The 15,006-nt window shown below is 36.5% G+C and overlaps 1 protein-coding gene across 1 annotated transcript; it reads right to left on the minus strand.

Annotated features, from left to right (window-relative positions):
• Positions 1 to 620: 620 nt before the first annotated feature.
• LOC140857965 (uncharacterized) lies at positions 621 to 6,702 on the minus strand. The gene is given in 7 exon segments (XM_073257377.1): positions 621 to 768; positions 1,555 to 2,272; positions 2,275 to 2,729; positions 2,843 to 2,910; positions 3,546 to 3,806; positions 5,006 to 5,078; positions 5,793 to 6,702. Coding segments are annotated over 7 exon segments (2,427 nt in total). The 5' UTR covers positions 6,497 to 6,702.
• Between the last annotated feature and the right edge of the window lie 8,304 nt (positions 6,703 to 15,006).

The following is a 15,006-nucleotide window of genomic DNA, read 5'->3' on the forward strand; positions in this document are numbered from 1 at the left end:
CTTACCACTTGAATTCTCCTGCAATAGATTTGTTTCTTTAATGTCAAGTCCTGCTTCTAACATTTTTTTCTATTCCTAGGGAAAAAAGCTTCTCTCTTTCTTGAATCATGTAGACAATTATAATGTTTTCATTTTTTTTTTAAATGATATGGTTCTGTTATATATTCAAAATGCTAATTTGACAAGATATCATATGTATAGGGTGTGGATATAAATGGTGGGAGAGGCACTTCCCAGTGGTTCACTGTCTGAGACAACGTGAAAATGATTGAATGAATCACAAATCCTTCATGACCATCATAGTGGTTGAGAACTGCTGGATTAGTTTATAGATAAAATTTTCAAAATATTTCATTCTGATCAAAATGCATGTATATCTACAAGGTGGTAAAATGTTTAGAATTTGATCTGCAGAAGGCCTAGATTTCAGTGTTTATTGCAAAGAAGTCTCAAGTAACCATGAGAGATTAGATTTCTAGTGAATTTATGATTGACTTATACACATTTAACACACTTCCATCTTCACAAAATTATAGTCTATAATTTGTTGATGGAAATTGCATTTCAATGATGCAGATATCTTCATATGTTTAACTGAATGCTTCAAACCACTGAATAAACTATACCAGCATGTCCAATTGAACCAGAAGATTTGCTGCCAATAGTCGATATTCAAGTTCAGCTTGTTGGATACAGGCCATTAACGTGTGCATAATGTTGATACTTCCGTGCTGTCGTATCTGATGGAGCAAATGAATGGCTGATGACCTGGAACATCAGGATGCTAGCACTCAGCAAGTTCATTAATGTCAGTTCATTATAGATGTCTATGCTGTTTTGTTTATGTATTTTAAACTAAAGGCTAACTTTTACTGGGTTGAGTCATACAGCTCATTATTTGGCTAAGATTTGAAGAACAAAAACAGTTTCCAGACAAAACAGAAAGAAATCATAATGGTCTCAAGCCAGCTGTATATTGCTAGAGAATTTAATAGTCACTCCACTCTTTTATGTCTTGCGTTGTAACATTTAGTTTTTCTGTATGTAGTTATAAATTTTTGTTGTCACTGAGACATGCAGACAATTAATGTAGCATTGGATGGTTTTGGATTTATGATTCATTGAAACCTTTTATATAGGGATGCAAACGGGCCAACTGAGAACTTTACACTGTTTGGGTTGAGTAATAGGGCTGGCCGTTGAAAGTTTTGGCAATCCATATCCCAGAACCATCCTATTTGCATATCTACCTTTATATGAAGGTTTGACAAGTTATATTATGCTGCTAGCTTGTATTAAATATTTTATGCATAACTATAGCAGTATTCTAAATGGGTACTGTGTTTAATATTGTTATTCTTTAGATGATCTTCTGCTTCTGGTTGATAATTTATTTTGTGAAAAATGAATAAGCCTCAAGAAGAGTTGAAATAGTCAAAAACTAAACTTGAATCATATAGATAACATACCCCATCTATGAAATACAAGAACATATATACACAAGTGAATTGAGATTAGCTATTGAAATAAGCAATTCAAAACATATAAAAATACCTGGGCATGCGAAGAATCTCATGGAAATATTCAAGTGCAACAAATTTGGCACGTCTCTCATTTCTTCGAAGAAGATAGAGAAATGGATCCACAGGAGTGACTTGTGACAAAAACTTTTTGCAATTTCCACTCAAACGCATGCACCTAACAAGAATTGCTGCTAAAGCCACACCTTCTTCTAAATTCTTGTTCACTGCAACATTTACTAGCTTAGAGAGAATTTTAGGAGAACTAATAGCTCCCAAGTGCATGTTATTTGTTACATAGTCAAAGGCAGTTACTAATACTTCAATCATGGCTATTGATGCTGATGTTGGTGTTATAGGAAGCGACAAAGATCCCTTCTGACCATTTGAGTTGCAAGCAACCTCAACTAGTGCTGGTAGAAGCTCTAGACCTTTTATCTCTGTGGGTGATGGATTTAGCAAATAGATAAGAATAGCAGCCTCTTGCACATTTCTCTTCAACGCACTGGCCAGATAATTCAGATGTAAATCCTTTTTCTTAATGTCTTCTATTACTGCTTTGTCTTCTGATATTAGAAGTAAGAGCATAGATACTGATGCCCTAATGACTTTCTCCTTTTTAGAAGTTGAAATGATGTCCAGTAATTGATCAAGGATTTCTTGCTTTACTGAGCTATATTTAACCTTCTTCTTAGTGTTGAGTATTTCCCCTATAGTTGCAACTTCCAAATCATCATCTTCGCATTTTCCTGACCTTCTGAGAAATGTAGAGTTGAAAATGCCTTTTCAAATCTTTCCAGCAGTTCCGTGTGATTATCTTTCCTATAACTTGAGCTTTCATCACTCCGGTCTTTCTCGCTGTTGGAAAAGTTTATTTTCTTCCTTGCAAAACTTCCTTGAGGAACCGCTTCAGAAATGTGATATTTCCTTTTAAATTTGGATGAGAAACTGCTAAAGCATTTTAAGTCATGTGGTGGTGAACTTCCTGGAGGTGTCCCATCTTCTACAGAACAGTAGGAAAATGGACATGTCTCCACATCTCTCAGATCCAACATTGAAAATTTTAAATCGTTAAGTGAACTATGTGATCTGCTAGAGAACAGACAACTTGCATTTGCTTTGCAGACTTCCACATTCATTGAATAGCTTGGAGAATCAACAGCATATGACTCTGGACACTGAGGATATGAATAACCAGGTAGGTAGTTCCTACAATGATGGTAATAACACAATATAATACACATCGTATCACAATTTTTTAATTCGGAACTTGTTACAGTAATAGCTGATGATAATTACTATATAATATGGTATGAACATACCTTTCACCAGTATTGGATGCTGAGATATCTGCATCAGTCGACAGAATCTTTTCTGGACTCTCTTTACCCTGCATTATCATCCGATTCAGATGAATACTGATCATTAATAAATAACAGATCTGGCAACTATGCTTGTCTGTTCAATTTCCTCTTATTTTCAGAATACGTCCTTGTCTGATAATAGCAAGGTTGGTTTATAATTGTAATTTTAGTAATGAAATTTATCATTGGATCCTAGAATCTAATCTTTGCCATAAAGATGTGTATTTACACCACTGTTTTATTGATTCCACTTGCGAGTTATAATCTCACTGAAAAATAGATATTGAATAGTAGGTCTTATCTCATCTAATTTTGAGTTTGGTTCTATGGTCAAGTTGTTTTATCCATCAAATTTGAGAACTTCATATGAACAGCTCTCAAATTGCCCATGCTGAATTGGTTTACTGGTCCTTGACAAGGCAACTTTACACAAAGGAATGACTGCTGAGAATGCTAGAAGATCAGCTGGCAGGACGAATTTTATCTTATAAGCCTTGTGGTTTAAGATCAAGCAACCTTGGAGCCTACAAAACCTACCCTATTAGCCGGGCAGTTGAGGTCTCAGTTATCTTACTTATATTTTTTACAGTTCGAAGATAAAAAATCATGCAAATCACATTACAATGACTTTATATGTGTATCTGTTGTCTGTATGCGTTACCTCTGAGTCACTTGCTTCTGTGAAATCAACATGTGAATCAAAGGAAACTGGTGAATCTGACTGGGACTCTTCTAGCATCTCTTGGAGGCATCTCATGTCAAAGCTTTCCTTGTTTTCTTCATGAAAACTCTTATCCAAAATTGTCACAAGAGAGTTTACATTTTTGGCTTTACTAAAATCTTCACATTCCTTTGAATTGGCTGTGGTGGCTTTACCTTTTTCTACTTCTATTATTTCTTTTGGTGGATATACCATCTGAGCCTGCATGGAAAACAAAATCAGAACTAGTGATAAGTTCCTCTCAGCAATTTTGCATGCATAAGTTGTTTAATAAAGCAAATTTTCAGTTGGCTATGTTTATTAGGTTGCTAAATTGAAATAAGAGGATTAGGATATCAAACAAACTTAAGGGTGACATAGACTTCTTTGCTTGTTTCCATGAACTGGACACGTCAAAAAAATTATTTCCAGTGCAACTTGCATGTGAAATCATTTTTTAACAAAAAAAACTAGCACATCAAATCTATGTATATGGATATGCAACCAACTTGCCTTTCCTCCAACTAATGGTTGTAGCTAGAACAGTGAGAATAAAGGATAAGTTAGTATAGCCACCTTCTTAGAGGAGGATACAGAATCTTAAACAGACTACTAACAAAGTACATGGCAGCCTTTTTTACGGTGCCAGAGGAATTTTAACAGTGTAATATGACTTTTCAGTTGGGGTTAAGTGTTGGACTGCCATATACCATGTTCAAGGTTAGATCATGCCTTCTTCCTGAAGAAGACATTTCCCCTTGTGAACAATTTTCTTTTGGAAACTAGCGTGAAATGCTTCCTCTGGTTGTTTCGTATAAATAAATTGTGAAATGAAGAACAAAATCAGATATGCATTTTCTGGAATGGGTCTTCTTTTGTTAGTATGTAGTGATACCTAAATTATAAACTTCTGATGCATAATCAAAATAGGCATGTGCTCTGCTTTTCACAACTTATGACCCTAGAAAATCTCCAACACCAGCTAGCTACCATCTGGGATTTATGCCATTTTTATGCCTCCATGCATGGTATGAGTCCTTTGAACTGGCCCCCAAGGCAGTAATTTCTAGGATCATAAGATGGATCCTTATCATGCATAATGTACTGTACCGGTACTGAACCAATATTCAATCTTGTACGGTACTGTCATTTGGTACGTCTTGTCATCTCATACAGTACCTTGTAATGATACTGTAATATAATAGTATTAGCACAGGATCCACTATTGAGATGGCGAACCTTGCCTCAATTTTTTATTTATTTATAAATTCATGTATCATGTTCACTTAATGCACTATGGCAACCTTAAAGTTCTTATTTATCTTCCTTTCTTTTCAGAAATCATTGTTTGCAAGTTAACAGTCTATTTGTCAATTCGATCTGATTTGAATACTGCGTTATTCAGAAACATTCATACTTACCATCTGAAAACTTGCCCAGGTAGGTACTTGTTCAAGGGAGTTAAAACATTTCCTGCCGGCAAAATTTGTGTACCTGTTTCAAGAACAGTGATCAAGGATAAGAACCAGGAGTCATAAGCTTCTCTAAAATCTCATTCCACCATTTTCAGTGACCAGATATTCTGCTTGCAAGATGTTATCAGAGGCAACTCAAAGCTGAACTGAGAAAAACATACATTGTCAATATCAGATTTCATGCTTTCAGTCTTCAGTTCATGATCGTAAATTTTTTTCAAGAGGTTTCTATGTAGCAATCAAATTCTAGGATCTTCTGCACTATATAACACCAATAGTAGAGGAAATTATGCAAGTATGGTTATGCATGGGATGGATCAACTGTTGAATCTACTCATGAGGTACATATAGTACATGTGCCTGCTGGGTGCCAGTACTGCAAGAATATCTTGAGTTGTGGCACTTGTGGAATTTGCTGCCATGAGAATTTTAGTGCAGCTACAAGTTTTAACAATGTGGCAGCATTCGAGAAAGTTCAGAAAAGAAAGGGAACTTTTAAGGGGAAAACTTTTCTTCTTTAAACAACTTATCCTCAAGAAACTCGAAGCTGAAAAGTGGGTATGGACATGCCCACGGTGCCATGTTATGTCAGTAGGAATCATCACTACCATTTTAAATCCTACCATTATAATGACATATGTGAGATTTATCTACGTTTAAGCACAAGCCGATACCTGAAAACCAGATTACAGGTTTCAGTCTATGGAATGTTATAGTAAGTTGAATGACTCACTGTTGGTTCTCTGCTTCCCTCCTGCAGTTATCGACCATCAAGCATCCCTTCCATGGAGGACTCTCCCCATATGAAACCACCTGATAGTACATCAACCAGTCCTTGTACCTTCTCCCCTGTTGCTTTGCCGCCTCATCTGCCGCTTCCTCGGTGGCTCTAATTGTCACCAGAGATCCAAAAAGTCTTCGCCACAAGCCCGGTGCAAGCTCTTTTCTAACCAGCCGGGGGAAGACTAACACTGACTGGAGGAAGTACATGGTCATCTGCCACTCATCTCCTCTGAGCTTCCGAACCAATGAGAGGTAGAAGTAGGAGCAACAAACTATGTATCGGTTCTCGATTCCAGCCGTGCAACCATCCTCTTCTAGGAATGCTGGTATCTGTAACATCTTCTCGGATTTCGTGAGCCGAAAATTCCTTTCTTCTTGGCTGTTGGATTGGATTGCAAGCTCAATGTTCTCCGTTCCCCAGTAGAGGTTCGAAAGGACTGAATGCTGGGAGAATTCAATGCAACCATGGTTGGATATGGTAAGACTTGAGTTGCATTTGAGCTGGAGAAACTTCCTAGCAGCATGGTCGGAGAGGAAGCATTGAATGTGGTGATTAACCAAGGATACTATGGACAGAATGGAGCCTAAATCTAGTCTGTCGTCGGGATGGGAATGGGTGGTGGAAGAGAGTGATGAATTGGAGGCAGAAGCCATGGACTTGGGAGCTACAACGGTTGGAGAATTGGGATAGTGAATCAAGTTTGGATTTAAGACATGAGAGAGAGAGAGAGAGAGGTGTTGTGTGAGAACATGGAATGTGGGATGGAACGTTCGCTCGTGACTGCCCGCAGACAAAATCCAAAAGTGGTGAGGCCCAGCCTTCAAAAGGCTACGCAACTAAAATGTGACCGTTGCGTGGCTGCCTTCTTCCCGCCAGGGAGGCGACTTTTAATTTTTATATTCGTTTCTTTGCCTTGTCTAAAGAAGATTTGGATGGAAAGACGTGACCTCTTCTATGAAATTATTTCCTAATCATGTGATTATCTGCTTTCCAGCTCTCATCTTTCATAATTATTTCTTAAAGCAATTTCTTAAATGCTTTAAGTTTTTACTGTTCAAGGATGTTATTATTTTTTTCTTTGGTAGAGATTCAAGTTATTTATCATGGCTCATTTATGATCAGTCAGCTGATATGATACTATTTGTTCTGCGGCTATTTACGGGCTACCATTTATGTTCGTCTTATTGATATTGCTTGTATCATGCTGCTCATGTTATGCTCAGAAGACACTGTTCTAAAATTTTAACATGCTATTGACAGGTTTCTTTTTTGCATATTTTATAACTTTTAATTTTTAAATTTGAGCATTTTCTGGCTTGCTTAATTGTATTCACTTGTTAATGGGTAGGATTGCATTGAAAGAAGGATTCACCTTCTTTGGCACGCAGCCATCAATGGACCATGCAATCATCGCTTTGAGATGCATGCATGATGAACCATGAAGTTCAGTGTCTTGAGATTTGTGTGAGACATGATCCAATGAATGATGTCATAAAAGAAGACCAATTATTCTGTTGTGCGAAGGTTACAACCTGAACGCTTATTGACCGGAGAGTTCTATGCAGCAGGAAGTAATTCCTAAGAAATTCTATTAGTTTTTATCTGCTATTACTATTGCAACAGATGAGCTTTTTAATGCAGAAGGCATTAAATAACAGGGATACAGCACATGATGATGGCCATTCCATAATAATGCCATTGCAAATCTAAGATTCTACTTAAACTAAAATTTTCATCTAATCTTAGGATGTAAACCTCATCAGTTTAGAAGATTGTTTGGGAAGTGAAAGTGTGTGCCAATAGTACAAATCGATCTCTATGGATGTAACATCAGGAGTATGTTCTCTGTTGTTTTTCTTGGACTGATGTGATCAACGTCATGCAACAAATCAATAAATCTAGAAAATTACCAGATGGTTGTAGAACTTTGTCTTTTCATGGAAAATTTTACTATGTTTGTAGCTTTCATGGATTTTTCTTGCAACCAAGATCCACAAGCATGAAGTTTGGGTATGGGATTGTCAATCTTAACTAGTAGAAGTCGATAGACGATGAGATCTTGTGATAGAAGTTGCAAATTCTTTTCTAATTACATTGTGTAAGGTTGTAGTACAGGGTATGGGATCTTCAACCTGCTACAGGGTTGGTAATAAGAGATCCAGTGCTACAAGATGTAATGGAGGTTAAAACTAGTTCTGCTACAGGGTATGGGATCTTCAATCTTCCGCTGCTTTTTTTCTCTATGGTACTAACTAAAAAAAAAAAAAAAAAAAAAAACACGCTTTTCGGATTTCACGTATTGCAAGCTTCTTCTTCTCTCCTTTTTTTTTTTTTTTTTTTTTTTTTTTTTTGAGGGTACAGCAGGAATCCTATTGCAAGCATATTGTTTGGTTGCCGTGTGGCAGGAAAACTGTGCAACTTAGCTTAGAAGATTTGGATACCTGACCATTTTATGGTGCGATCTGACAACCACCTGCTATATTATCATCATCATGAAACAGATGTCTGTACGCTGAAACCTACAACATTCCCGTGAGCTATGCACGGATTTCAGAAACACACAGACCAAGAGAGGAGAGACAGAGAGAGAGAGCCATTAGTCAATTATAATAAATGATAAAAAATAATAGATGTATCAAACTGAGTTAATTGCCATTTGTTGCTCACACTAGAAACTATATGCGGATGATTTGCGGTTGAAATAAAATATCTAGAATAATTATCATGACATATGCGGTTATTTGCAAGAACAACCATCCAAAACAGAGTTATTTATGTCAAAATTTAGTAATCAACAGAGGAGTTACCTAGATAAGAAATTATCTCCTAAAGAAAGTCATAACCGAAGATAACCTCCCATCATGATAATAAGAGGAGGAAAGATCTATTTGCACTTTTTTAACACATTTAACACAACAATACTACTAGCAAGCATGGGTTATTTTCTATCTTATAATTCTATAGAGTGCTTGAATTGACCACCTCATTCTAAAATTCCAGAATTCAAGATCTTTCTTGGTGGTAAATAGTCTTAAAACCACCAATGCATACAGCTCTAACATTATCTCTTTTTTTTTTTGAAAAAATCGAAAGCAGTAAGATACTCCCCTCGTGAATATTATTAGAGTAATACAGCTCTAATATTGTCCAAAGAGTGAAAGTTCAATTGTTCTCACACAGACATTAAGTAATCCTAAACAAAGATTCAATATACTTTAACATAGATTTCGAGGAACTCATTGGTTAAAGGTTTAACCTTTCTACAAACGGAGGTCAAGAGACTCATGGAGGGAAGGGTCAACCTTCCTGAGATTTTGAGAAACTTGCGAAGTTGGTGATAGAGATCTTTTAATCATGAAGAAAGTGGTTCAAGTCTCGTTTACAAGAAACTGAGCCAACTTACTCCTTTTACATTAGATTGGACTGGTGGAATTGATCATGATTGGAGTAGTGAAAGATATTCCTCCCTCGTTTGTTATGATTAATTCTTTTATCATGCTATATCCCAATCATTCTTAGTCAAATACATTTACTATTTTTTTTATTTATTTCCCTTCTATTTCCTTCATATCAATCACTTTGGCAAATTTTAAGTTCTCTTACACAAGATATGACAAAGAATTTAGACACCTCTAATCGATCTAAACATGATCCATCACAACGAAGAAAAATTTAAAAATGTGAAAAGAATAACAAAAAGGGGAAGTCTCCATATGCATGCTTGATTTTCCAAATAGAAAAGTTGAGTGCGCGTACTTAAACCAACACTAATAACAACACCAAAAGTGACACCGCTTGACACTTGGTGCATTATAAACATAGTTAATTAACAGCAATTCTCGTTCTTCACCGAGCACATGCCTCACTACAATCTGCGAGAATGGTGGATGTTAACAGTACCCTATCAAATTAAACACTAGTTTAAAGCTCAAGAATCAAACAAATTCAGTTAAGAATCCACTACCAAAGCCTCCACAATAATTCTCTCCCAATAATTTAAGGTTTCCCCTTCCTTTGCCCTATGTTCTGTCAAAAAGTGGTTCACAACCTGGCCATTTGGTCCTATCTAAAAGGACTCCAAAGTGGCCACAATCTTTTTTATTATTGGGTCTGTCATCTTATATCACAAGATGGCTCACAACAACCAGTACATTAAGGTGAGAGATGATAAGGATATGCCAAGCCCCATTACCTTACTTTTTTGGCACAGTAAACATCACATTCTGCATCAATGACAGCCCACTCCCTTCCCTACATCCATAACATTCCAAGTTCCAACCTATAAGAATCTGGTAGTGCTCAGAAAAATTGATAGTCCCAACAGAGAAGGTACAGTATCTCTAACACTCAAAAACATAAACCACTTTTGACTAAGTGGTGATGTCGGCTATGAATGATACAGTGGTGATTGGAAACTGACCTGTATCACTTTCAACAGGCATCTGATTAGATGTCCTTGAGATCAGCAATATTAACCTCCAATGTTCTATATAATGACAATTTGTAAATTGTATGAAAAGTATAATACAGAACTCACATTGGTTTTGCTTATATGTTCCAGATCCTCAACAAGCTGACGGCTAATTTTGGCAACAACTTTATTTGGGGATAATATCATATAAGGGAATTGCATCAAGACTGAATCATTTGAGAGCACCAATGTAGAATTAAGAAAATCTTCTTTTCACCAGATTCCTTTGAGCTGCAACTAAGAGCTTATGATCTAGATTAAGGTAATATCAGCTCTAATCAATTTTTTTTTTTTTTTATCCGAAAAAGATTAGAGCTTATATCCATGGGCAATCCAACCAGCACTTGAGAGTGATTGCTCCACAGTCATTCCAAAGTTCCTAACAATGAGACTGAAAACTGCACATATGCTCAACCAACTCCGCTTTGGGCCACAACCAACCATATGTCATCCAATGCAGCTTTCTAAAACCCTCTGACAGGATCTGAAAGGGTTCAACAAACACTCCCTGATTGCCCATCAGAGAACAGCTCCACAGGGTCTGGTCAAATATCCAAGATTATGATTTTTTTTTTCTTTTTTTTTTTTTTTTTTTTTTTTTTTTTGGTTTGATCTCAGGCACAACAAATGACCTACCTCATGAGCAGAAGTATATGCAAACACAATTTCGGCACTTCCCATCAGGATGGCTCTGGGAAAAACTTGCCTAAGGCAATGAAGCATCCTTGATGTCATTGAGTCTCTGGTAATGATATTAGGATTTCTTTATTATTTTAGAAACCCTAATTACCCAGTTTCAAATACGTGGATACACCACCCACGACTCGAATCCAAAACCTCTGTAACAAATTTAGGAGTTACTATTAGTGCAATATAAAAATATATTTAGTTAAGCTCAAGGAGGACAATTTGTTTCTAAAGAAGAGCAAACAATTAAATGAGAAGTTTGTAAGGTCAAAGTATTAAAGGGAAAGGTTTATGTAAGTTACCAAAAGATAATTAAACTTATTATCATGAAGTAGCCCTCAATTAAAATTCTTGGCAAGTGAGTATTCATAAGGCCGACACCAGATAGATGCACTAGGCCGGATAATTATGTTATGGTTATCATGGAGTGAAGATAATAACAACTTTGTTGGGCTTTTGTTCGATAGATCAATGTAGATATAGAAAACCAAAAAAAACTGAATTTGGCATTTAAAATGACATTTTTTTAATAGAATAAGAAAAATATACCTGCTTTATATAAGATGGAATGAAGCTTGTCTGTTTTGCTTTGGAGAAAACGATTAAGGAAGAAGAAAAAATATGATAGCACATGGTTGTGGAGTCCACCACAGGAGAAAAAAAGTCCAGCATCCAAACAATAATACCAGCAAAAGAGGCAACCAGCCTCTAGGAAAGTCTTATCCTTTTTCTATAGGTCGTACTACGATAATATGATCAAGATTCACGTCCACCAACTTGAAATAAGAAAGTCCTCTCTATACTAAGACTCGTGACCCTTGCCTAAGAAAAAACAAAGTTAATTTCCTCAGGCTGTCAGCCAAATTGCCTGGCTTTAGGATGTCGTAAGGCTTATTCTGAAGAAGGAAGCATGCAATACAATAAAGATAAGCCACTCACAGCCGTTCTCAATAATAAAGATTCCTTAGCAAGTGAGCATGATGAGGTACCCAGACCTCATTCCATGGACCTTCCATACCAATTTACTGATTCACAATGACTGACCACACCCCAAATCTATTTCGTAGTTTAAGGGGAGCACCATCCTCATTTATAAGCTTGACAATTTTTTTCTCTTTCTTGTCACCTTAACAGTAATTTGATGGCCTCTTAGGTACAGTGACATTAATGGCCTCTGAGTTTTCACCATTTCAACATCCCCCTCCTGGTTTGGAGACCAGAAGATTTTACTGCACCACATTCTGCCCTTCTTTTATACAATCTAAAACAATGTCAGTGGTAGCATGATGAAATAGATAATTGCAGTAAAATTTCCCACCTGAAGGAAGCCAGAAATGGTACCACAATCAAATATATCTCATTTAGTATAAAAGTGTAAGAAACTGCTGTTCACATGGGTCAAGCTTAAATGTAGAGCTGAAATTTACTATGATGTATAATCTACCTGTACTAATGGACCTGACAGAACAGCTAGAGAGCCAATGGCATGTACGACAACAATATACAATTTGGGAGCACCCCTCCACACTTTCTATGCTAACATATTCTCTCGATCTTTGTCTAAGCACAAGCTTTTTCACTTTTTTTAACAAAAAAAACCTAATTATAGAATTTAATCTCCAGCTTTCCTCCCTATGATTGCCATCTGAGAGTATGCATTTGAAGTTGTCTCATAGCCTCTTCTCTGTGGGCTTGTGTATAATATCTCAGTCATCCATATCATCATGCCATTATTTTTTTAAGTCTTTTGTGTTGCTTGCTATTTTCCATATCTCGAAAATCTTTTCTATCAATAATCTTTAGCCCTCAATTTTCGTAGCAGTGGAACCATTTTCTATTTATAAATGAAGAGGTGCAGGAACAGTTTTACGTTATCATTGGTGGACTAGGAATTGATGCTCGAGAATGGAGAACATGGAGAAGAAGAACTATGTTAATCTTTCTTCCAGTAACAACATTAGATTTGCACATAGAACTGAGGATGATTTTAAGAGTTTGAAGCAGCTAAGGAGGATATAAAAGTCAACAAAACATATTGGAACTGTTCTGCAAATTCCAATCACTAATTTGAGCTAGTTTTGTAAAGCTGACTTCTAACCAAAGTGGGAACCGTTACAACTTATATCGACCAGCGTATTTTATTCCAAAGTCGGTTAGTAAAGAGCAATGAATCTCCTGTATATATTAAAAAAAAAGCTTATTATATGAAAAAAATGCTTTGGCCTAGAGCTGCAAAACTGTACATGACTCTATCTTCATTGTTCTTGATGCCTAACAAGTTCTTATTATCTTCAAGACTAACAGTAAGTTAGGTATTCATTTGTTATCATCAAGGATCACCAAACCATCCCAAACCCTGTAGTTCAGGGCATACTGAACAGGACTGAATGGTTAAAGGATGGTTTGGCCAGCCAATTTGATATCTTTTTTAATATATAAACACCCCCAAATCCTCTCTCTCTCTCTCTCTCTCTCTCTCTCTCTCTCTCCCAATTCTACTCTCAGGAGCTTCCTCTCCCCTCACCCCCCTCTCTCAATGCTTTGCTACCTTCACCAACTTCAAATAATGAAACTAGTTAGGGTTAGGGTTCTGCGATGATGAGGTACACCTCTCTCTCTCTCATTCTTGATTCTACTCTCAAGAACTTCTTCCCCCCTCGCCCCTCTCTCTCAATGCTCCGCCACTGTAGATAGTTCCATGACCACAATGGCTCTATGATGATGATGCTGATTAGGGTCAGAATTCCACGATGATGAGGTACACCTCCACCCTCCCTCTCCTTCTCCTCCCCCTCTCTCTCTCCCTTCCCCTGGTTCAGTGTACCTCAACTCCATATAGTATGTACCAACATACAGATACTGAACCAATTGCTAGTCGATACATCCCCGATACCAGCTCAATGAACCTTGATTATAATAATCATAAATATAATGATCTCCTTTAAAATATTCTAGTTCATCATATTCTAAGAGCAAAATATCAGAAATCATGTATCATTGATCCAATCATCAAAGTTTATATAGGAAACTAGTCCTTTTAAGGACTAAAATCGGGTCTCTTAATAGATCTAGATTTTGAATCCTCGTATTGGTGGGGCTTCAATTATACTCTCTTTGAGATGTGCCGGATTAACCAGACTACACATCTCAATCTATTAGGTTAAAATCAAGGTTTTAAGTCTCAGTATCCAGCACTATACAAATCATTTATTTTTTGGGCATACCCCCATATAAACATAAGGCATACTACAAGAGTTGGCACGACACCCATACTGTTTTAGTATCAAGGCATACCAAGCCTCCATATTATACTAGTACCATACCAGGTCAGTAAAGATGGGTGTGGCCATAATGCTGTGTGACTTAATTGATGGTTGACTTGACAAGGACTTTGAGCCATATTCTCGGGACCTCGAATGGACTTATGAATAAATAAGAATCCATTTGGATGATTCGACCCAAAATCTTATAAAATTCATAATCTAAATATAAAAATAATGAACTGTAAACAGATCAGACAATTTATTTATAAATATCAAGAATCATTTTTTGAATAGACTGGTCCGGATCCCATAGAGAGAAAAAAAATGACCTCAGCATTCGAATCCCATAGAGAGAAAAAAATAACCTGTAAGTCATTTTTTTCTTTTTATAGGATCCAAGCCAACCCACTCAAAAATAATTCTAGATAATTATAAATAGAGGACCTATCCTACTTATAATCTAATATTTTTTATGATTGGACCAGGAATCCCATAGGATTTTGGGCTCAACTATCCAAATAGGGCTTAAATGTGAAAGAAATAAATCCCTGTGAAAGCCATGAAAGAAATTAAAATAATATAAGAAAATAAAATCAATAAGTTCAATTAAATAAGCTGGAAAAGGTAAACATTATACTGAGGCTAATAATTTAATTTTTTTCTGTTCATTTATTCGTAACTTTGACTTCCCCATCCCCCATTTTACAAAAAAGGCCAGCAAATGATGGCAAGTGGAAAATGG

The sequence above is a fragment of the Elaeis guineensis genome, chromosome 5 (assembly GCF_000442705.2).
Source record: "Elaeis guineensis isolate ETL-2024a chromosome 5, EG11, whole genome shotgun sequence".
Lineage (NCBI taxonomy): Eukaryota > Viridiplantae > Streptophyta > Magnoliopsida > Arecales > Arecaceae > Elaeis > Elaeis guineensis.